Source organism: Lycorma delicatula, chromosome 10 (assembly GCF_047948215.1).
Source record: "Lycorma delicatula isolate Av1 chromosome 10, ASM4794821v1, whole genome shotgun sequence".
Lineage (NCBI taxonomy): Eukaryota > Metazoa > Arthropoda > Insecta > Hemiptera > Fulgoridae > Lycorma > Lycorma delicatula.
In genome coordinates this window covers 38,733,164-38,758,013 of record NC_134464.1, presented here as the reverse complement: position 1 = coordinate 38,758,013, position 24,850 = coordinate 38,733,164, and the positions used below count along the sequence as shown (strand labels likewise).

General features: G+C 30.5%; 2 protein-coding genes across 3 annotated transcripts in view; both read right to left on the bottom strand.

Moving 5' to 3' along the window:
* The window catches only part of LOC142331268 (cytochrome P450 302a1, mitochondrial-like), a 38,326-nt gene extending 37,356 nt beyond the window's left edge, over positions 1-970 (bottom strand). Inside the window, exon 1 of the mRNA XM_075377043.1 lies at positions 868-970. Within this exon, the coding sequence (XP_075233158.1) occupies positions 868-883 (16 nt within the window). The 5' untranslated portion in view covers positions 884-970. The remainder of the gene's footprint in view (positions 1-867) is intronic.
* A 9,569-nt stretch (positions 971-10,539) lies between these two features.
* IleRS-m (Isoleucyl-tRNA synthetase, mitochondrial) overlaps positions 10,540-24,850 on the bottom strand; it is a 49,405-nt gene continuing 35,094 nt past the window's right edge. The window contains exons 13-17 of one of the 2 annotated variants that reach the window (XM_075377113.1): positions 23,119-23,335; positions 19,664-19,770; positions 16,553-16,698; positions 15,410-15,600; positions 10,540-11,331 (exon numbers count right to left, since the gene is read on the bottom strand). In XM_075377113.1, the coding sequence (XP_075233228.1) occupies positions 11,050-11,331; positions 15,410-15,600; positions 16,553-16,698; positions 19,664-19,770; positions 23,119-23,335 (943 nt within the window). In that variant the 3' untranslated portion in view covers positions 10,540-11,049. The remainder of the gene's footprint in view (positions 11,332-15,409; positions 15,601-16,552; positions 16,699-19,663; positions 19,771-23,118; positions 23,336-24,850) is intronic. The other variant, XM_075377114.1, reaches the window with a different exon arrangement.

The following is a 24,850-nucleotide window of genomic DNA, read 5'->3' as shown; positions in this document are numbered from 1 at the left end:
AAATTTGTAACAATCTATACTGCTTTCTGTACATATATATTAAGTTATTATTAAAAAAGAACTACAAAAGAAATCTCTGTTTAATAAGAATTAAGTCAACTTTAATTTTGTTGACTTGGTAGTTAATTTTCATTTTCATTAAAAAATGTACTTATAATCAAAAGACAACAGAAGAAGGCATTATTTCAATTGTCTTTTACTCAAGACATTTATAAATCATTTATTGAAATCAAATTTTTTCTGAATTACAGTACTTCCTCTTTGAAAATCTGTTAATGTTTAGTTAAAAACTAAATATAAATTATTACTGGCATGTTTAGCATAAGAAAATAAATTCATCTCATAAAAATTAAGGTTTCTATTTCCAGATTAACAATTTTTCAAAAAGATTTTGTTTCTACATATGGAACTAAATTTTTTATACTTTCACGAGTATATTCTAAGCCACTTCAACACACACATTCTTAATTACACTACACACACGGCTCCAAAAATCGAATGTCCAGATAAAAATTCATGTGTACTGCAATAATCACATCCATCAACGAAAAAGACGCACACCATATTAAAATACTTTTAACAGTCTGTAACATGAAAGAATAACTAAATCCATAATAAGGATCAAAAAGTATTTGCTTTTTTGTTTAATAAAAGTAGAACGATTCTAACATAAAAAATACATCTACATATTGTAAAAGTCAACTAGTAATGTTTTGAAGAATGTAAACGAATATAATGTTTGTACATGACAGAATTTAGTATTTGTAAACTCTGCAAAACATCATAAGAATTAGAAAGAACCTGCAACACAAATTTATAATAAATATAAGACAAAACCAACAGCCACGTATCAAAGCTAATTCTTACCTTTAATTACTTTCATTATACGTACAGGTTTATAATTACTACACTTCAAAATACTGTATCAACTAACGACGACACGTTTAAACTTTAATTGCGGTTATGTTACATTGACTCTTTATAATATCGATAGATCGAGGTTAAGAGATCAGTATAATTATATTCGATGAAAAACAGAATTGCCGTTACTTCGTATAAATTTATAGTTTGTTAACTTCACATAGGTTTGTTTACTTTTTGTAATAATGGATTTGTAAAGATTTAATTCTACATTTGGTTCTACAAGACTTGATTGAAATCGAGGTTTTTTCTCTCTAAAAAAAGAAAATATATATTCTTAATTCTAACTACTCACTTTCTAAATACACTTTCAGAAGATCGTTTTTTATTTAAAATATAATTTGTCATGCAGATCAATCTTTTATGTAATCTGTAAGCCGCCGTTAATGTGCTGTAACAATATTTTTTTTTTAAATCATTAACCTCCAAAATGTAATACTATTACCATTATTGTGCTACTGAAGTAATGATGTGTCTGACCCACAAAGAAAATTTTTGAAAAGTTGACTTCTTTTATAATTACAAAAAAAAAACCGTGTAATACTAACAGAAACCGCGGTCTCTCACGCACTAAGGTAATTTTGTATTTGTTGTGGCAACACTGTGAGTGCAAGATGCCCACTTGTAAGGAACCTTCTTCCCTCCACACCAACAACCCCCGAAAGTATTTATTGTTTAGTTTCGGTGACTCGTGTGACCTTGGTAGATAGTCTGTTAAAATCTACACGGCCTGTGCGACCAAGCGTTTCATTTCCACTAGTGTTATTTTCGTAGAAGTATATGTGACCAGGCGTTCGTCAACAAATAATTGGTGGTTTTAGCGACTTTATGTAGTTATATTTTTTGTTATAAAATGGACAACCCGAGTTCAAGTAGGCCAATAAGCACTCTTGACCCGGAGTTCAGCGAGAGAACCCGTAGGTTATTGGGATATGAAAGTGATGATGAAACATCATCTTTAGATTCTGTTGAAGTCGATGATTCGGATAAGGACCCGGACTATGTGTTGTCTGGTGAAGAGTCGGAACATTCGTTAGATGATGAAGCTCTACCAGGTCTAGATCGTGACCAACTTCACTGCGCTCAGCCAGAATCCTCAGATGAAAAAACTGTGCACCAGACAACGTTCAATAACAAGTTCACCCTGACAATTTCTTAAAACAGTTGAATAAAAACCAAGTTGGCCCTCTCAATGCATTGAATTCAATTCCACCTCTTACTAAGGTGAGAACACCCTAGAAATATTATTACAACAGGTTTGCTTGGAATTCGCGGCCCCGCTAGGGCGTTAGGACAAAAAAACGATGTTTGGAATCTTTTATTTGATGACCAAGCTCATAGATGCTATTATGTTAAATACCACGAAAAAACTTCGAAGCTAATACTAAAACTAGGTGAGAATATAAACAAAAGTAACTATAAGGATACAAATAAATAAGGAATAAATGCTTTTTGAGGGGTTTGGTGGTACTGTCTTCTGTTTTAATGTCAAATGACGATCAGATATTGTCCCTGTTCTCTAGACTCATTTAATCGTTCAATTTTTTCTACTCCTGTGTCAGAAAAATTATATTTAGTCCTAACTGCGCGTCTGAGATTTAATAACGCAGAAACGCGTGCACAAAGAAAGAAGAAGGACAAAACTGTAGCAATATCAGAAATATTTTTCAGATGCATAACTAACTAGCAGGCAGTATATTATGTCATCTAAAGTCACAGTTGACGAGTTGCTGATACTCTTCAGAGGCGGGTGCGGCTTTAAAGTGTATATGCCTAAGAAGCCTAAACAATATAGTATAACAGTAATATAGTACAACATGTGTTTAGCGGACGCCAAAACTTTCTATTTGTTGAACGCGTACATGTACTCAAGAAAGGAAGTGACAGTATAGTAATCAATGGGAAAAAACCATCTGAGTATCGCTGCGTAGTCTGTCGTCCATTTATGTCGACTTACCTATGAAATCAATAGAAATATAACGACAGATAATTGGTTTACCTCTACTGAACTAGTCTATGATTTTTTTTCTATTATTGTTATCCATCCCCCTTCCCTGAGCCGGACCCATAGCTAAGTATAACTCAGCCCAGGGGAGTGATCTTTGACTCTAACGGGCCCACCAGTTGCACGTCTGGCAAAAGGCACGTCGGCCCGCCGGTTGGATCTTTTATACTGTGCCAGCCTCTAACCCTCAGCGAGAAGACTCCGGATCTAGCAATGCTGCTACCTTTATTCTCCCCACCGAAGGCCGGATCTCGGTCTTGTCTAGCCTTATGCCTCAAATGAACTGCTGAAGAGGAAACTAACGTACGTAGGTACAATGAGAAAAGACAAAAAACTAATCTAGAGGAATTCCTTCCGATCTCAAGCCGACCTCCTGGTTCTTCCATCTACGGTTCAGGCGTGAAGTAACTCTTCTGAGCTACGTTCCAAAGAATAATCGAGCAGTCTTTCTAACGTCCAGTATGCATCACAATATTCTGGACAATGAAGAAAAGAAAAAGCCAAAAATCACCATGTATTATAACAGCACAAAGTGCGGAATCGATCTTCTAGATATGAATTGTGCGGTTTTCTCTTCAAACCGTAGAACCAAGCGTTGGCCCCTTGCCGTTTTCTATAGACTCCTGAGTATTGGGGCAGTGAATTCTTTTATAATGTATATGAGCTTCAAGGACATTCCCGACAGGACTTGCTTTGACTTCATCAAAGAATTGTTTTATGAACTGATCGTTCCTCGTCTTCATACAAGATTGATGAACGCAAATCTTCCAAAGGAACTGAGAGCAACCCGATGGTTGCTCTCAGTTCTTTTCGAAGAAGGCCCTTGGAGAAGTCCTGCTCGAGCCTCATCAGCAGCCGCAAGCCCATCTCCGAAAGGTCCCGAGTGACCAGATGCAGAAAAGAAAAACATATACAACGTTCCCATGGGTGAAGCAAAGAAAAACTGCTTATATGTGCATTTTGCGTAAAAAAGTCAGTTTGTTTAGAATGCAGTAGTAAAATGTGCAAAAGAAAAGTAAAAGTGCAAGATGATGTTACATAAAAAAAGTATAAAAATATATTTTTTGCATTTTTCTTTGGTATGTAATATTTTTTGCATTTCTTTGGTACGTAATATTTTTATTCATATACTAGATGTTGTTATTGTATTATTCGTAAAAGCTACTAAGTAATTACAATCCGCTAATTAGGGTAAATATACTTGAACTTTTATGTTTTGCTTTGATTATTTAGCTAAGATTTTAATTTCTTATAACGTTAGTTTTTTTTTTGTATCTGAGACAAGTAATCTGAAGTTTGTTTTGCTTAGTTAATTTTTTTTCTATACTTTTAAATAATCTTGGAGTAAATATATAAACTATTTTCAAGCCAATTTAACTTAATTGAAATTCTTCATATCAGTACTTACCACTTAATGTTAAAAAAATTTCAACAGCTATTATTAAAATATATTCTACTGCATTATATAAAGAGCAATGTTTTTCTTTTGTTCGGGATAAACAAAAAACTATCTGATCAATTGCAACTAAATCTTTACCCATGTTTTTTTTTTTGGCATAACTGAGAAGGTTTATAGATATATTTCATCTAGTAAAAACAATAAAAAAAATAATAAAAAACGTTAAAAAGATAATGCTTCACTGCCTTCATACGTATGTTGACTATCCACACAATTTTTTATGTAGTATGTTGCCTCTCCGTAAGATGGCGGAGATTTTGCACTACATTCAGTCTACTTAATCACGAGAGCGTAAGCTGCCAATAATTGTTAATTATTGAATATTAGACAAATTTTAAACGTATATCAAAGAATTGATATAAGAGTTAAATTAATGCACTTGTATTCGATTTCAAAGGGAATATATCATATTGGTTTTGTGATAGGCAATAAATATTTATTCAAATCTATAAAATTAATAAATAATAATAAGTAAATAAAGATGCAAATATAAAATATATATTAAAATAATCTACGCTTAGAAATTATAATCTAAATAATCTGTAATTAAATTGACAACAGACTACTTCTAGCGGGAGAAAGCGTAAAATAAAGCTTTGCTTTTAGCATCCATGGACCGTGTGCAGCCGCCCGGTGCACCACCATTGGTCCGCGCAAATAGCAGCAAAAATATAAATGTAAGTACATACAACAAACAAACCAACAAACTCACGCATCATCATTTTTTATCGGGAATGATGATTTTGACAGTATTTGTTCAGCAATAAATATTTTATAATTCAAATTTATTTATCTATCTATTTTGGCGGTATTTATTAAGTTCTTTTTCTAAAATCATGCCGAAACGAAAGAGACGTAATATTGGTAGATATACTATAGATGCGAGGTGAATGTCGCGAGACTGTGGAAGAGCGTGACGATCTGTTTTACGATGCTATGCAATAAAAGAATGCCACTTTAAAGTTTAGATCTGTTTTTGAATATGTTTCTCATATGCAATCATTGTTTTGCAAAAAATTAAGAACCTGGCATGTGTTGTTCTGGCGGGAAAGTTTCACTTCATACACTTAATGATCTACCAGAACCAATCAATGGTTTAGTTTTAGTATCTCATCCTTTGTCAAAACATTTTCTTAATAATGTTGGAAAATATAACAATTTATTTCAGATAACTTCTTTCAGTGCTAAACAAATTGTAGAAGGGAATTTTATGACTACGTTCAAAATTCAGAATCAAGTTTACCATCGCCTAGGATGTTTATTGCCAGCACCTGGTGTCGATCACCAGTATCAAATTTACCTCCTTAATGATGCTGATCAAACTTCTCTTCGTACTAATATTGTTCAAAACTTGAAGAAGGAACTAACAACAGTACTTCTTAAGTTTTTCTGGAACATAATAATTTGATCAGAGTGTTTAAATGCAATATAATGTACTTAATAATTCATGCTGTTCGTGTACCTGCTAATCAACATAGGGGGTTGCTATAATGCTCCAACTACTAATGAAGCTGCTGCTTTACTGGTCGATAAAGAAAAAGGAACTAGAGATACAATCTAATGTTGTCGTGATGGTCAAATGCAACGTGTGTCTGACCTTCATAGCTCTTGTAATCCTTTACCATATCCCCATATGTTTTAGAAGGGTGAAGATAGTTATTGTCTAACTACTCCGCTACATAATAATAAACAAAACAAAACAGTTTCCTGCATGCAATTTTATGCTTGATCAACTAATATTAGAGATAACATTGACAATTTTTTACAGAATTATTACACAATTATTACAGAAACTTATTTAATCAATATTGTTTTGATATGATGGCCAAAATTATCACTGAAAGATTAGCCTTTATTCATTATAACAAAAAAAAAAAATGGCGTGCTGATGATTACATTCATTTTCGAGATACTGAGCAATAAGACATCAGTGTTAATGCTAACAATGTGGGTCAAAGTGTCAGACTTTCCTCATCTTTCACTGGTTCACCTCAGTATATGCATGACAAATCTCAAGATTTGTCTATGACATACATCCATAAACATGGGCGTCCAGATTTATTTATAACTTTTGCAATCCTGAATGGCCAGAAATAAGAAAAAAACTATTCACTCAAAAAATCTACAAATAAACACAATATTATATCCAGAATTTTTCATTTGAAAATGAAAAAACTGCTAGATCTTATTAACAAAAAAAGAAATATTTTGTTCTATCAACCTGCTATCCGCTAAGTATAGAGTGGCAAAAACGAGGCTTACCTCAGTCACAAATGGGTATGGTTAGTAACAAAAATATGACCTGATGAAATTGATCTTATTAAATCTGTTGAACTCTCTGATAAAAATGTTGACCATTATTATATGACGTTTGTAAACATATGTGCTGTGAACCATGTGGTGATATAAATAGCTGATCACCATGACTGATAAATGGAAAATGTTCAAAAACTATCCTTGAATGTACATTTGCAACACTCAAACTGCAGATGACAATTACTTGACTTATTGCTGAAGTCCAGAGGATATGAAAACTTTAAACACGCAAGACAACATAGTTGATATTGATAATAAATGGACTGTCCCACAACATCCACTATTGTCACATTGCTTTAATGCGCATATGAATGTTGAATTTTGCAATTCCGTGCAAGCGATCTGAAATATATTACCAAAATTTCAGATCAAGCAATTTTTTCAGTTGAAAATCAGAGATGAATTAAATCAGTACAATAATGGTAGATATATATATACATCGAGGCCAATTAGTGATTTTCTGAATTTCCAATACATCTACGTTATTCCATCATTGTTTACTTAGGAAACTATCAACATATTTATTTCACTGAACAAAATCCTGAGTTCTTGAAAGTCCATAGAAGACCACTCTAATTGCTTTCTTTGAGCTTTGTCAGTCTGATGACTTCGCTAAAATGCTGTTATATCCTGAAGTTCCTAGATACTGCTATACCTATAATAATAAGTTTAGTAGAAGAAAGTGCGAAACTGACATCGAGGATTTCCTGAAATCAAAAAGGATGCTGCTCTGAGTAGAGTATATACAATTCATCCTAACCAAAGTGAATGCTCTCTGATTATGTTACTGCATAATCCTAAATGATCTACATATTTTGATTACTTGAAAACTGTTGATGGTGTGCTACACCAAACATATAAAGCTGATTGCGCTGCACTTGGCTTATTAGAAAATGATAATCATTGGAAAGATAAATTTGCTGATGCTTCTCGGAATCGAATTTTTAAACACAGTGTTATCTGTCAGTCTTCGCCTAAACTGAAAGAAATATTTGCAATTATATTTGTTTTTTGTCATCCTGCCCAACTAAACATATTGTGGGAAATGTTCAAAAAAGATTCTTGTAAGGATATTTTAAATCAAATCCGAAACCAAACCAATAACGTTGAGATTACAATTTCAGAAAATATTTTTAATAGAGGTCTCATTGAGAATGAAGATAGTGTCATCATGTTAAGTGAGAAATACTTATGTGATTTCGGTTTACTAACATGTGATAATAAAGAATCTATTAATGCTTATGAGACAATGTTGAGATTTTCTTTTGACGTCAATGAAAAGAAAGAATTTGTAAGTATTAATCTTCCTAAATTAATACTGATCAACATCAAGCATTTTGTGATATAAATGACAGTGTTGCTAGAAACCCAAAGATTTTTTTCTTAGATGCTCCTGCAGGCAATGGGAAAACTTTTTCAATCAATCTGCTTCTTGCTCAGTTTTGCTCAACTAAAAACGTTGCAATCTGTGTAACATCATTATCAATAGCTGCTACACTTATAAATGGTGGGGAACTGCACATTCCACTTTTAAGTTACCGTTAAATGTTGCATGTTGGCAAGAATCTGTTTGTTCTATTAACTTATAGTGTGGGATGAATGCACAATGTGTCACTGAGCTCTATTGAAGCCACTGATTGAACCCTTAGAAGTATTAGATCATGCAGTAAATTAATGGGTGGTATAACTTTTGTGTTTGCTGAAGACTTTCAGCAAAGATTGCCATGGGACTCTTCCTCACAATGATGGTTACATTTTTGTTGAAAACATTGGTACCATTGAGCATACAATGGATGATCTCATTTCCAATATTTATCCAGAAATTATTAAGCTTTTACAAAAACCATATGAGTGGCTTTGCAAAAGATCTATCATAACTCCTCAAAATATTTATTCATTTGAAATTAATAATATGAGTTTAGAAAAAATTGAAGGGCAAAGCAAGGAATATTGATCTGTAGATTCTGTAATCAATACTAAAAATGCACTCCACTATCCTCCAGAATTTTTGAATCCTCTTATCCTGCAGGTTTTCCAGCTATCAATCTTAAAATGGGAGTTCTGATTAATTTACTACAAAACCTTAATCTTCCAAGGTTATGTAACAGCATGAGGTTGCAAATCAAAACTACGCAAAATCACATCATCGAGACTACAATTTAATAGGTCCAGCTGCATGAGAGCTTGCTCTTACATCCCGCATCCCAATTATCCCAACAGACTTTTCATTTCAATTTAAGAGGCTGCAATATAAAACTTTCGTTTGCTATAACAATCAATAAAGCGCAAGGCCAGACATTCAAACACAATGGTAATGATTTACGATCAGACTGTTTTTCTCATGGACAATAATACGTTGCTTTCCAGAACAGGTAATTCAGAAAGTTAATACATTCTGCTACCAAAAAATCATATACCTGGGTGTTATCAATTTAATAGTTAGAAAATGGTTGGCTACATTATAATCTCAGGCAAAGCCGAGGCGTGTGTGTGTAAATATATATATATATATATATGCAATAACAATGAAATTTTTTGATTTCTTGGTAACAGACGTAGATATCAACTTAATTTTTGATGAGTGTAATCTTAATATGAATATCTAAAAATTGATCTGTATGTTTTTGAAATTCAAAGATAAAATGTGTTAATGGATTTTTGTTTTTATTTTAAACCCTGTTATTTTTTTAATTTCTCGGTAACAAATGAAGAAATCAACCTGATTTTTGGCAAGTGTAATCTTCATGTCAATAAACCAATTTCTAGATTTTTGAAATTCAACCTCAAACGGTGATGAAGATTAATATAAACATAGTTTACTTTGCACGGACTAATACTTTATTTGTTAAAATTTACTTTAGGATAGGTAACGAATATACAGTTTTCATTTTTTTGTATCAATAGTACAGCACCTTATGAGTCTCCAAAATTGTTTAATGTTACAACTTGTAACTATTAAATTTGAATAACTACAATCAATTTGTACTAGAACATAGTCTATTTGCAAAAAAAAAACACAACTGTGTTATGTTTTTCATATATGTTCTCAGTAAATGATTCATATGTTTTACAGCTACAAGTTAGAAATATGGGAGAGAATGAGGAAAAATAATAGTGTGGAATGTTTAAATTACATGTTAAAGTTTTGCAAATTCACTTTACACAAAAATCGACAAATTAAAATTTCAAACAACTGCTTATTTCATGCTGGCCCTATCAGCAATTTCAATAGCCCCAAGAGATTTTATAAAACTTCAGGAATAGATTCAGGGTATGAAAATAACCAAAAAGTTAATACCTTACTCTCTCATTATTATTTGTACATCTGACTGGGATTAATGCAAAGTATGGAATCAACCAGTAAGTTTTTGTTTTTCTTTTAAAAGCTACATTCACATTTTCACATTGAGTTTTTTCTTAATTTTATCATTTTAATTAAGAAAGAGATGGAATAAGGGGTTCAAAGGAATGAAAAATTTTCATTAAAATTGCCGGCAACCTCAGTTACCTCTAAGAAAAAAATAAATTGCAATCAAGTAAACGTATAATCATAATACAAATCTTGCACTTTTGTTGTCTGACTAATCTGTACAGTTGTTTTGCTGTATTACATTGAATACAATATAAAAAGGAAGAATCTCTGATAAAAAATCTTCACTCCCCTTTTACTACCCAATTGTTGAGTTTATGCAACTATATGTGACTGTAACAATGTCCAAGACACAGTTTAATGGAATTAAAATTCCTACCTTTACTGAGATCTGAAGTAGCAATTTGTTTTTAATAACCACCATATTGAAATCAGCCATAGAAAAAAAAAATCAAAAATTAATAAAACTTTACTTAATTAAACATAATAATAACTTTATTTACATTCTAAAAAACATAAGCCTCTCCTGCATAAGTGAGATAGCTGAGTTGCTAAGTATACAGTATTTACAAATCTATTATGCTACTTAATTCAACAAATTTGAAGATATAAAGTTTTTTCAATATTTGCAAATTAATTTTTTTGACCATTTCTCAACAAAGTTATGTGTACTGTCTTGTTTCCACTGTTAGAACTTAAGCAACTATTAACAGTTTTAAAACAGGAAACAATAGTTCATGTACATCTACACTACAAAGAAGAAAATGTACCAATATGTTCCATAGTATTTTAAGGGTTCAAAATCTTCAATATATTATTTTGATGAATAACCAGATTTAAGCCAAATAACAAATATTCTCCTTCTATTAAGAAAGGATATTTTGGAACCTCACTGATTCATAGGAAAATTCGAAACAAGCACTGAACTGACATCAACTAACAACATGTTTGCATTACAAAGAATAAATACATTTTTACTTAAATAACATAAGATGTTTTATGATCCGAATTAGATCTAACACTAGATAATACATTAGAACATCGTTTACATATGTTGCTATCAGCATCTTGTACAGTAGCAACACGTATTCTGCACCTTTCACATAGATCGCTCTTCACTGATTTAATATTGACATTATACATGTACTGATTACTGTTTCTATCACTTATTAGGTAAGAATCTTCAAGTAAAGTAACTGATGATAACTGTAACAATTCAACTAATTCAGAATTATCACTAACCTCTTCATTATGTAACAGCTATTAACAAAAAAGGAACAAAACAAAAAATTGAGAATTTTTAAATATACACATAAAAAATACAAATTTATGAAAAAAACATTGTAAATATAAATAGATTCTATTTACCTAATATAGATATAAACTTACCCAGAAATCCAGGAAAGCCCAGGATCCTTCTAATAAGTGATGAGGAACTATGAGGGAGGAGGAATAACAAGTATTGTAATTAAATAGTTTCATCTGCTCTTCTGGATGGCAGCACTAAAAAGGACGCTTGCCTAGGTTTGAAGATGACAATTGGTTAACTGTCATGTCAATGTTAACTGTCAAGTAGAAGAGATTGTATCAAAAATTTGATAAACAACAGAACCTAGGAAGAATCATGTCTGTGCAATCAAATCCAAAGTGATTTTTTCAGGCTACAGAGGTTATCCTTATCATTGGAATTGATAAGGAATGTCTTACATTGTGCAAAAATCCCATTTGGGAACAAATATTTAACCACCCAAATTATATTTAAAAGCAATAAAAATGTATTTCCTTTTAGAACTATTTATTTGGTTATTTAATATAATAATAAACAACTCAAACTTATAAAGACTTTTTAATGTAACAGTTAATATTGTAGTAAATAAACTTTTGTAATACTTTTTAGCTAACAATCAATGTGTTCACACAGAACCCTAATTGATAAAGAGATCATTTTCTTATCTATGTAGGATTTTATGCTTTGAAATATCTTACACGTTGAAAATCTGGCTGCAAACAAACTAGCAAGTCTCATTTTTAAGCAAGTTGTCTGGACTGTTTGGCACCACGTTAATAGGTTTTACAACTATACTTCAGTATTCCATAGAAATGTCTTGTATGGAACAAAATAAAGAACTTACTTATATCTATCTATTCTATACTTTTCTTTCATTCTTTTACTTTCAACTTGTGAACCTGCTGACACACCCACAAGGTTCACTTTCCTCTCTTTTAGTTTTTAGGCTCACAAAAATGAACAATTACTGTAGTTATTCAACGCATTTGTCACAATTTCTAGTCATTCAAAACTGAAATGATTATCTGTTTACCTAAATTAGTTACCTCTTAATTATTTAATTTCTATAATATTCCAGAAGTCTCTGGACATAAAAGCAGTTTTGTTGAATCAGATCTCAAAGAAAAATGCATTCAGTGTCTTAGTAAGTGTTTTTAAAAAGTTGCTATCAACGTTGGATTGTCAGATTGGATGTTTAAATTAAAACCCAACAATAGAATGATGATTAAGAGAAAGGAATAAGCAACCTTAATAGTGAATTATAACCAGTTCATTAGAGCCTTTAACTGGCTTCTATCTTACATGAATATATATTTACATGCATGTATATGTTGCCTTCCTGTAAGACAGGTAGCCAGCTAAAGCAGTTCACTCACTACAAGTGATATATTTGTATCACTTGATATATTGTATCACGTTGATATACGTGATATAATTGTATTTGTTTCTCTTCATTGCATAGTTTATTTTATTTAGAAATCAAACAAAAATACAGGAATTTTAAACTATTTAAGAACATTGTATAGGGATATATTTTCTAATTTTGCTACATCACAGAATTTTGTACACAAATTATCAGTACCAACAAATTTTACATTTACAATATGCATTGTCTTATTGCACATTATTTATCAATTTATTACGTATAAATTGATAGTCATAGATTTAACATGACTTACATATAAATGTAATAACATATGGTTCAGTATTATTTGCAGTTTATAATAAATTTTTGGAAGAAATTGAGAGCTACCATTTTTTTTTTTTTTTTGGTTTTTCAGGGTGAAAAATACTTTCATGTTATCATCGTCTGAACATGATATGTTTGTTGTACAAAATAAATGTTAAATAACTGGACAATTAAAAACTAAAAACTCCAGAATGCAGAAATACGTCTTCAAAGTAAAAAGCTTGTAACGCATGCTAAAAGCTAAACAACAGCAGAAAAATATATCACAATATATATCTCAAAAAAATAAAATAACCATCTACATTACAGCAAATGGAACATGAATATTTGGAACATACAAAATAATTTATATATCTGTATAAAAGTAATTTATATATCTGAATATAAATGGATGGCCCTAAGAAATTGTAAAACAGAAGATAACAACACTTTACTATCCCCCTAGAATAGTTTGCATATTAAACCAGTTTAAACTGGCGACACAATGCCGCATAACAGATACAATCCACAATCATATGTTAGTTGGCAGTTGCAGCGAGAACAAACTGGTGCATTTGTTTGAGTCATCAGATATCCATGAGTGAGTCTAGTGTACCCTATTCACAAATGGCAGATAATAACCTCCTCCTGATGGTTATCTCAACATGAGGAGCTCCAGATAAAACAGTGTTCTTAATAGGGTGAAGTTTATTGTTCATGGTAGCATCTCACTCACTTTGCCACTCTGTCATGAACTTCCCTCTTCAGGAAAGAAACACAAGATCATTAGAAGCAATGCAACTGATAAAAGGAGGCTGAAAACAAACCTCTTTTGCCGCACTATCTGTGCGTTCATTGCCTGAAATTCCTGTATGACTGGGGATTCAGAAGAAGCTCACTGTTGTATTATGTCTAGTTACTTGTGAAATGACACATGAATCTCACAAACAACAGGGTTTCGGAATCTACATCACTGATTGCCAGTACGGCATTCATGGAATCTGAGGAAACAAGAAAATGTCAAAATTTTGCAAAAATAATAACTGGATTTGTGTTCTTTTTACTGTACTGGCAAAGATCAAAGCAGTAATTAACGACAGAATGCTACCAAGGAGGGTAATAATGTGGAGCAACATTAAGGACTGGAGGTAATTTTATATTTAGAGCTGAGAAAAGGCTCTGAACTCTAATACCTAGAGGAGCAGTAGATCTTGGCTGTTCCTGGTATTGATTAACATGCTGGTTCGGGAATACCACATCAAAGGTTCGATGTGTTGGTTATGCTTTAATGAGAACCACATTGAAGCATATCTCATTTGTTTCCGTCTATTACAAATAGATGGCTCACCACTGTTCACCAGCAGACTTACCATGGGACTTGAGTGAAAAGCACCAGTGGCAAGATGTATGAATGAATGCTACATCAGCATCTTTAGTATGGTGGCCCATGCTGATAAATAAGCCACACAACCACAGTCTAGTCAAAAATTGACTAGAGCTCAGTAGAAGCGCAACATGCATATTCGATTAGCTCCCCAACTGGTATTAGATAGAACCCTTAGCATGTCTAACATTTTTGGACATTTAACCTTCAGCTCCTTCAAATGTGATTAGTCGTCTAATGCACGTGCATGCCACAACTAGTTCACCATATAAATATAGTTGAGGATCAACATGTCCCCTCAACAGAGAAAATGAAGTGCAAATACACTTCGTTTTTCTGGGCAAAATGAGAATCCAGTAGATTTACAATTGGATTCTAAGTGAGTTATTGTGTTCTGAAGCAACCTCTCGCCAGCAGCTAACGTTTTACATGCTATGTAAACATAAAAATTATCTACAAATAAAGAACACATAACCAGTTTTTCCATACAGTTTGTAATATTATTTATGGCTACGGCAAATAAAGTATCAAATGGGCCACCATTTGATATGAGAACTATCAATACTGGGATTTGAGTTTAATATGTAGAAATTTTATAATTCCACAATTTTTCCACATACCTTTTTACAAAAAACATACATACGTACTGCTCATTCTTAGTTCTAGGAAAACAAATTAAGATTATTTGAAATAAATAGAATAAATAAACAGTAAATTCATCTATTATGTACTGTATTGCTACTTACTTTGAAACAAGTAATGAAAAAAAAAACTTTAATAAACAGACTCCAATAAAGTTATTTCCAAGTCCTGCCTAAATAAGTCTTAATAAGATACAACCATGTACAATTTAAAGACAAAACAAAAGGAAGTACATCTTTTGTAAAGCTCATTATATGGACATTGTTGCAATTAATTAATATATGTTCCATTTGCTCCAGACATGTCTTGCCTGAAGCATGTAATGTCATCCTAAGTTTAATGATAAACTATTTACCTTAAGTACATTATAACACTCAGGGCTTGCTGATATAACTGCTGATAAATTCCAGTGATTTATATTGATTGGACTTTCTTTAATTACAGTCTTTTTTACATCTAATGCTAATTTTATCTGTTCTTCAACATCTGGCTGAATCCATGACTCTTGACATACACTATGATTTGACTGAAATAACGTTTCTTTAGCTGAAAAAATAATGATGTATGTTTTATTAGTACAACAAAACCCTTATTACAGGTAATATTATTTCATGAAAAAAAATTAGAAGTGTAGGATGTAACTTGTGCAATTTTGATTCTGTTAATCAGTGGTCCTGACATTTCCCAACTCTGTTAATTTCTCATAGACATCAATGTCAGACATGTTCTGACAATACTTTATTAATGTACTGAAGTGTTTTTATATATTTAAAAATATAAACCTTTGTAATTACAGGTCGAATCAAATTTTACAACAAAGTTTTTGATAAAATTTACTTTAAAATGTTTTTAATAGTTATTGAGATCATCTTCAGGGGCAGATGTTGTTCTCACCAACTGATATTATTAATGGTGGCTTTTTTTTAATTAGGCAGATACATATTTAAAATAGTATTTAAGCCAAAAAAATGTGTTGGATTCGAATTGCACCTATTAAACTGATTTAGATTTGGTTGTTGTGCGTTATAAATTTCATAATGTTCAAATCTGTCAGGTGAATCTGTAATTTGTATCAATCATCCAGAGAGCAAATGTTGACTGTATACTGCTATAGAACATGTTTTTTATCTTTGTTTCAACCTGAATCTTGTTTGACCCACGTAGAACAATGTGCAGTCAAAAAACTTTTTTATATTTAAGTGGCATTGTGTTTGTTTGGTGATAGTGTTCTGTGTGTAATGAGATTTGTTTTGTTTGTTATTCTGTGATTTATATTATGTGCATTTTTTTTTTATTTATTAAATTATTTTCTTAAGAGTATTTACATTTACTATGTAGTTTTTTTTTTGTTTATGGTGATCAGTGCATGAGCTGAATATAGCTGAAATTAAAAATGTTCAGTTATTTTCTGAACAGACCTCATGCACAAAATAGATGTAAATTTACAACAAAACATTAACTATAAAAACAAATACAAACTAATAAATATATTTATTACCTTGATTCATAGGATGGTATAAATATGCTTCTTCAGCAAGAACTGGTGCTATAGGAGCAATAACATGTAATAAAACATTCAGTATATTATTAATAGTTAACTGAACAGCACGTCTACCATTTGAATTTTTATCATCACAATATAATCTATAATAGAAAATAAAACAAACTTTTTGATTGTGATAACATTACAGAAATATTTATAAAAGAAGCATATTTTAATAAATTAATTTGTGGTTTCAATCAAGATTAAATTCGCATGATTGGTTTTGATTTATATTAGTTCTTTATTACATTCTGTTTACACAGTTTATCAGTATAAAAACTAATATTATATAACACCAAACTGAAACCTCAGAAAAACCAAATTTCTTTATAAAAGTTCCACTGGCACCTTTTATGAATTGATACCAGAGATGGCTGCACCCTTTGTTCATGAGTTCATACACATTCTATTATCTGAAGTAGCTAAATCTAGATATCTAACCAAGATGTGTTAATAATTTGAAATTAACTACAGAACAATGATGGAAGAAAGTACAGAAGAACCAGGAGTATTAAAATAAATAAAGTGGTATTTACTAAAAATGAAACAATTACTTTTACCTAAAAAATGGATAAACTAACTCGAACTTAGTCCGATGTAAATAACAATTATAAATAAAGAGCTATGCTAACGATTCTTTAGCATATTCCAAGATTTATAGCAGGATATTTAGCAGATTTCAAATAAAATGGAAAACAAGATTACTCTAAGAAATTATTTTCAATAATTTTACTTAAAATCTCAATCTAAATACTTATTCTGATTGTTAAAAATCGTAATCAGTATATGCTGCAAAAAATATACACAAAAAAATAAGTAAATAAATAAATGAAAAAATAAGAAATAATAATAAAAAATATTAACTGACAAATAACAGTACTTACAAAATACTATAATAGAAATAATTTTTGCCAGGATATTAAAGTAAGAATAAAATCAAATTGAAAAAATAAATACTGTTGTTATTTCAGGCAATCCCAACTGAAAGCATAAATTTAGCTTAAAAACATCTAAAAACATTAAAAAAAAAAAAACCATTCCAAATACCAATCCCAAGTCCACTCTCAGTTAACCAACTTCTTACATTCAAAATTTCCTTTTCAGTAATACCATAATCTAAATGATACAAAATTTTTGAGAATACAGCCTGAAAATGTTATTTTCATGCGTTCATGAACAATAAATACCAATTCCAAGTCTTTTTATACTAAAAATAGAGGGCTTGGATGTTTACGGTGGACTAACGCAGTTCCCCTAAATGAAACAACTACAATAATAACAAATGTATAACTATTGTAGAGAAGATTGGTCTAGTGGTAAAATCATTATTGCAAATCAGCTGATTTTCAAAATTGAAAGTTCTGAGGCACAAATTGCAATAAAAGTATGTTGCATTTATACAGATTTGCATAGTAAACAGTGGATACTGGTACACTGTAGTGGTTGGATTCAATTAAACACATATCTCAGGAATGTTTGGTCAAGTCTGCACAAGACTAAACCTCATTTACATCTCATAAACATAATATCCTCATCTCATTAGACCATACAATTACTTGTTCAGAAGTTGAACAATTTGCAATGAATAAATAAGGAATAAAAAAAAAATAAATATAAAGGAAATTTATTTATACAATATTCCAGGCAATATTTTTTAATAACGTTTTCATAGTTTTGAATAATGATTGCCTTCTGGCCCCGTAAACTAGCCCGATCCTCAAGAAAATTAAACATAACAGAAAACTTATCTGTTTTATGTTATGATACGATGTCATATGAGAAGAGACAGGCAAATTTGCACCACAGTAGTACCACAATTTTATATACAACAAAATTATTAAAATTTTTTTATAAAAAATAAAAGATAATCTTATAAAAGTGGCAATATTCAGATATAATGTTTTAACTCCACCAAGAATTATGAAAATTTAGTAATTAATAATAAATGGTAGTAATATTACAATAAATTCAAATAGCAATTTAATAAGACTTGCAAATTTTATTTATTAAACTTATAATGTAATTTAAAAATTTTTAAATTGCATTTAAAAAAAAATTTTTTTTTTTAATGTAATGTTTTTTAATTTTAAAATTAAAGCTTATTAAAAAATGTAATTTTTTTATTAAGCTTTAAAGTGTTAGATGGATTACTAAAATAACTGATTCAACTGTTTTCTTACAGTTTACATTACTCTATATTGGAAAAATAAATTATATACACAAAAAACAAAAAAGTATAGGTAACCTGTTATAAGACAAGTCACTCCTCAAATTGGCATTGGCATTCTTAAGATAACAAGAACCCACATCAAGCTTATTTTCAAGTGAAAAATTTTCTGCTGTGTTCTTCACTGTGCTACATAGACATCTGCATGTCAGATACCAAGTCCACTGAGACGCATGAGCCAGTGCATTTCAGTTATTCAGTACTACAAGTGACTTTTTCATTCTGTCTACTCTTAATTAATTTGTAGAAATCACCTCATAAAATAGAAGATACAAAAGAGGGCATTAACAACAACCAAAAATTTTTCAAACACGGGAAGACATCACATAAAAACCTAAGTTTTCAATTTCAACATGTATGAACAATATGAAATCTAAACATCTAAATTTGGCAAAAATAACATATTAAATGAACTAATACTATATACAATAAATATATTATTCAATTACCTACTTAAGGGGTCTTCTAATCTTTTTAAGATGGGCTCTATTAATAACATAACTACACTACAGAAAAGATGCTGATGATTAACTCCTTAGTCCTTTGGAAAAACATTTCCATTAACTTAAAAGTGAGTCATTCATAAATTTTAGGTGTTATCAATTTTTTTTCATGCTGTTCATCACATATACATAATAGGCATTAAAATTTTAATAATAAATTAGTTTTAAATGCATTAAGCAATAACTTTTATTTTCTACATTCACCAACTGTTACCCTTACAAAATAAATCTTACTTTTCCAGATTGGCAGAAGTAGACTTGCAGTAGTTATGTAAATATTTTAGTAAATATTTCTCTAATTTATTATTTACAAAAATATTGATAATATTAATTTACCTGTCTTTAATAATGGTTAAATATTTGGCTGAAATTTCATTTGTAATAAAATTTATAATAAGAGCACAAACTCTGTTGTATTGATAACTATTATACAGATTGTAAACCTAAAAAAAAAAAATATATATATATTAATAAATAAAGAAACCATAAATCTATATATTTTAATATTTTTTTACTCTAAATTATTCTACATAAAAAAATTACTAAAAAGGCATGGTAAACAATAATACAGTATTATCATGATCATGGAGGAAAAATGCTGTAGTAATACACCAATAAAGCATTAACTACACTAATTTAAATGGAAAAAATTGTGCTGATACAACAATTAAGATACAGTTTGAGTCCTGATAATGCATTTTTTAATAATGTTTTCAGCATAAGACTCTAAGCATAAGACTAATTAGATTCAGACTTACTTTTCTCATACTTACAACTACTTTTCAACATGCTCACTTACTAATGTTTGAAATTTCACTTTCAATAATAGTTTTCAGTTAGCCAAATTTAAGAGGATTGTTCTTTAAATCAACACTTTATAATATCTCCAAAGGAAAAATATATGCTGGTTTAAGATTTAGATATCATTGAGGCTAAAAGTACTTTTAGATAAAAATATTCTAAGAACAAAGGTAACATTTTATTAGCATTATTATTCAATTTCCTGTGATGATGAAATAAACTACTGGATTAAGTCACAAAAATTCACAATCTACAGTTAAATCAAAAAAATAAAGAACCTGGGATACAAAACAGAATAATATTACACATCAATTTTATGTATGTGCTCATGAGAGTGTGAGGCTTTTTACCAATCCAAACTTAGCTGTTTTGATTGTTCATATGGCAATTTTCAACACTATATTGCACTTGGTTACCATGCGTAATAAAACCATGGCTTGACATACCAATTGCTCCAATGTTGCAAATTAGCCATTTAATTTTCTACAATGGTGTCCAATGATGATAAGTTAGACTTAGACATTGAATATTCATGTTTTTCTGATGTTGAAATAACTGCTGTACCTCTATGACAACAATTAACGACAAGTGCATCTTTAGGTACTACAAAAACCTTCAACTTGATAATTAGCCCTTTTTTTTATCAAAGGTACACAAATTCAGAAATAAAAATTATAAGTTTTTAGTTGTATGAAATGAAATACTGACTAAATGAAATGAACTATATTAAAAGTTAACTAAATAATAACGTTCTCACCGTAATGCCTATTTTTTTTTTTTTGTTAATTACTTTTAAAATCCTTAATTGTTATAAATTAATATATTAATATTTACATTTTTTTACATTTAAAAATAAACTCCAATCAGAGTATTTATTATTGTTGTAGAATTTTTCACTAGGTGCTGAACACTCTGATCGGAGTGCTTGAATAACTTGGGGACTTTCAAATAAACACCTCAAAGATAGTTTTATTTTAAATACCATTTTATTACAGAATTGATTTACTTACTTATTTGAATTTTATGAAAAAATATCAAAATATTTTAAGCAAAAACATTTTGGATGTGCCTTGGATTCATAAATTGTTTGTGTTCTGATTTTAGTTTTTCTACATTCTTTTCTGCTTACTCTTCTGGTTTCTTTTACATCTTTTTTCCTAGGCGTTTTTTCCTATTTTGGTTATTCTGTGAGTGAGGTTTTTTGACAGGACAAATACATGGTAAAACTCACAAAGACAACAAATCTCTGATTAATTCTAATTGGAAGTCATAAAAACAACCAATTTGTTATTCAAATAATATGAATTGACTACACTCATCTGCAGTACATGCACAAATAATTTTTTGTACCAGCGAATTGATTTCCTATTGCAAGGATAACAAGCCACCAACTGATCTTAGTGATCTACTCCTGATATGAACTTGTACCCTATAATGCGGCGGGCTTTTCTGCTTCCTGGCCTCTTTTGTTTCAAAACAGCCTGTGTATTTTCAAACTCTGTTGTGATTTAACTGACATTACATTTGTATCACCATTTCCCTATATGCACCATTAAAAAACATTGATTTGTTTTCACCTCTTTTCAATTTGGCATCCATTAACTCCTTCGGAATATTTTTTCTACTAGCCTGCAAAGTTCCAGTGCAATATGTATTTTGGTCCAATAAGTTAGTTGCTTAAGTTAATTAACACTACTGCAATAATAATCTAGATACATTACATGTTCTTTACCTAACTTTTCTTCAAGTGACATAATTTTTTCTGTATGTCCCACTCCGCTATATACATTCAAATAACCTTCAAAAACAAGAAATTTTGTATTAGTCCACTTGCTTCAGTCATTATATACAAATTTAACCCATACTTATGACATTAACTTTTCATAAATTGTTTAAATTGTAGACAATCTTGCCAAAGCATCATTGCTTCATACTGTACATTATCTACCTAGATAATGTACAGTTTTCATTTTGGTAATAACGTCTATGACAGGCCTTATTATTTTCCCCAGATGGTCACCACAGCTTTTTCAGGCGACGTAAAATAAAGGCATTATAATATAAGAAGAAATCGATTCTTTGACATATATTATTTAAATACCAGAATATCAAATAACAGATCTGTTTTCTAGCAGTCGTTAAGACGATTCAAAGAAATTGTACCAGTATGAAGTAATAGACCTAGAAAAATTTTTATTTCCTCTAGTATAATGTTTTTCCACTGAGTAATATGAGAATGTTCACTCATCACTGGGCGTATTAGTATAACTGAACAGCATTTTCATTTGTTTGGTTAACAACTGATGGTAAAAAATCATCATTTATAATTAACTGAAAAAAGTCTGGAAAAAATCTTCATAACATATTTGTGTTTTTCCATATTATTTTGTCTGAAATTTGGGCCACAGAAGCAGTAGAAACTGCTGGTGCTGGGACATTTTAAACCAGAAATGAGTGGGGTCTCATCTTCGTTATCAGTACTTGAACTTGAACCATCAAGAGGATTCTAACTGTCACTGCTATTGTTTTGTAAATAATGTAATAACTCAGTTTCACTTAACCTTTTTCTTGGAAAAAAAATGCATGTATTCAATGATTGTACTGGATTGTTATGCATTTTCACCAACACAATGCAACAAATTTGGAAAGAAAACTGCAAAACGACGTTAGAACACTATTAATAGCAGTTATTCAATAAGAACGCCAGATATTAACAATAACTCTACACACAATGCTAATGACAGAATAAGGCGAGAAAGAAAATGTAAAACGACCACTCCAATCAAAAGCGGACAGCATTAACAAATGTAGCCAACGCACTCTGATTGGAGTAATCAGCAGTCAAAAGCTGTGGATTTAAAGAAATTAAAAACCTAAAAAAAATCGTTTTTAAAAGCTTAAAAAATTTAATTAACTACAGGTATATGTAAGTAAAAATTTATATAGTGGTTAAGAGCTATATGATTAACATAAAGTACAAAAGAAATTACCTCTTGATTAAAAAAATATAAAAGATGTAAAATATATTTATCAATTGCATGAAGTGTTACTGATTTCTCATTTGATATGTGCTCGATATCAAAAGTAGCACCTAATAAAAATCGTAAAACTGATCTTAGTTTTTGGACACACTGTTGGCTGTCAGATAAAAGGGCATTACTAACAGGTACATTAACATGCTGTGTAGCATGTCCAGCCACCCACCATCTGCAAAACAAAAATAATAATATATATTGGTAACTTACATTTTTTTCTTTTTTTTTAATTGGGATGCATTTTAAGCATCTGAGATACAAGAGTTGATTGATTCTACACAATCAGAATTGAGATGAACAGAGTAAAGTTGTGGATCTGAACATCTTCTTAATTTCAGTGAGTCTGAAATGCAAGCATGTAACTGCACGTTTAACCAAGTGAATAAAGCAGCAAGAAACCACATCACTCCTCAGTTTCTGAAAAAAGCCTGGTATGAGATCTTGTCATCTTTGACAACTTCTATAGCTATAATGGTTTCAAGAGTTGCTTGTATCTCACTTAACAGTGCCTACAAACCAACAAGGCTATTTTTTTTTCATAACTTAACATAACAATAAAAACAATTTTTGTTTACAATATAGTATTTCCTGTGTAGATAGCACTACAGCTCTAGAAGGGAAAGTAAGGTAACTAGTCCAATTTGGGCATATGCAGTTTTCACTGGATCTTAACATTTTGAAACCTATATGATACCTAAAAAAACAGGATGGAAATTTTCCAGATGTTAATGTTCATATGTACATGTTTGTGAATGTGTTCAGTGTTGGCCTCTAAATCACTTTATATCTTCAGACCGATTTTGAACAAACTTGATCAGATAACTTCTATATATAGGACATTAATAACAACAAATTTTCAACTTAAACGTCAACGAGGTGAGGCTGTAGAGCAAGGTCACCGTCAATATCTCAAGATTTTGTCTAATTAAGGTCATATTTTTCTTAGGCACATCTGTTAACAATTAAAAAATACCAATATTTGCATAAAATATATTTTTAAAAATCAAACCCCCACAAAAAAAAATGCTGTTGTAGAGATCTGCTATGCTGTGACTTCATAGGTGAATCAGACAACAGGGGAGCAGTAGAATTAAATAAATAAATAATATTCAAAGTGTAAAAAAGTAACTTGGTCTGGCTGGGTCTTGAAACCGATCTCCCAGATGACTTTGTACCTGGCGTATTAAACCATGCAACTACACAATTCTGTCAACTGTAAAAGCAAAATTTATTCTACATAAGTTGTGAAATTACATTAGTTTAGTTAGTGCTGACCGTCACTGCTAGTACTGCCATACCCGCACAAATTAAATACAGTATGCGCATGCGCTTTAGTTAGAATCACTGAATTAAATAAACGAAAAAATATTATATAAAGTTTTAAATTAAGTTGTGTGTGTACACCATGCATCAGAAACAACTGTGTTGTCAGCTTTTTATAACAATTTTTATATAATTTTTTAAAACATTAATTCAGATAATAAAATTATATTTATAAGATAGGTTTATCAATAAGCATTAAAAACAAAAGTTATGTTTCAAAATAATGCCTTTAGAAAATATACATATAATACTGAAAGCCATGTTTATGTTTGTTAAATCACCCAAATAATTTCAAACAATGATTTTAACAAGATACACAGAGGTTTTTCCTGTATATGTGACCAATTACACTCATATGTCACAT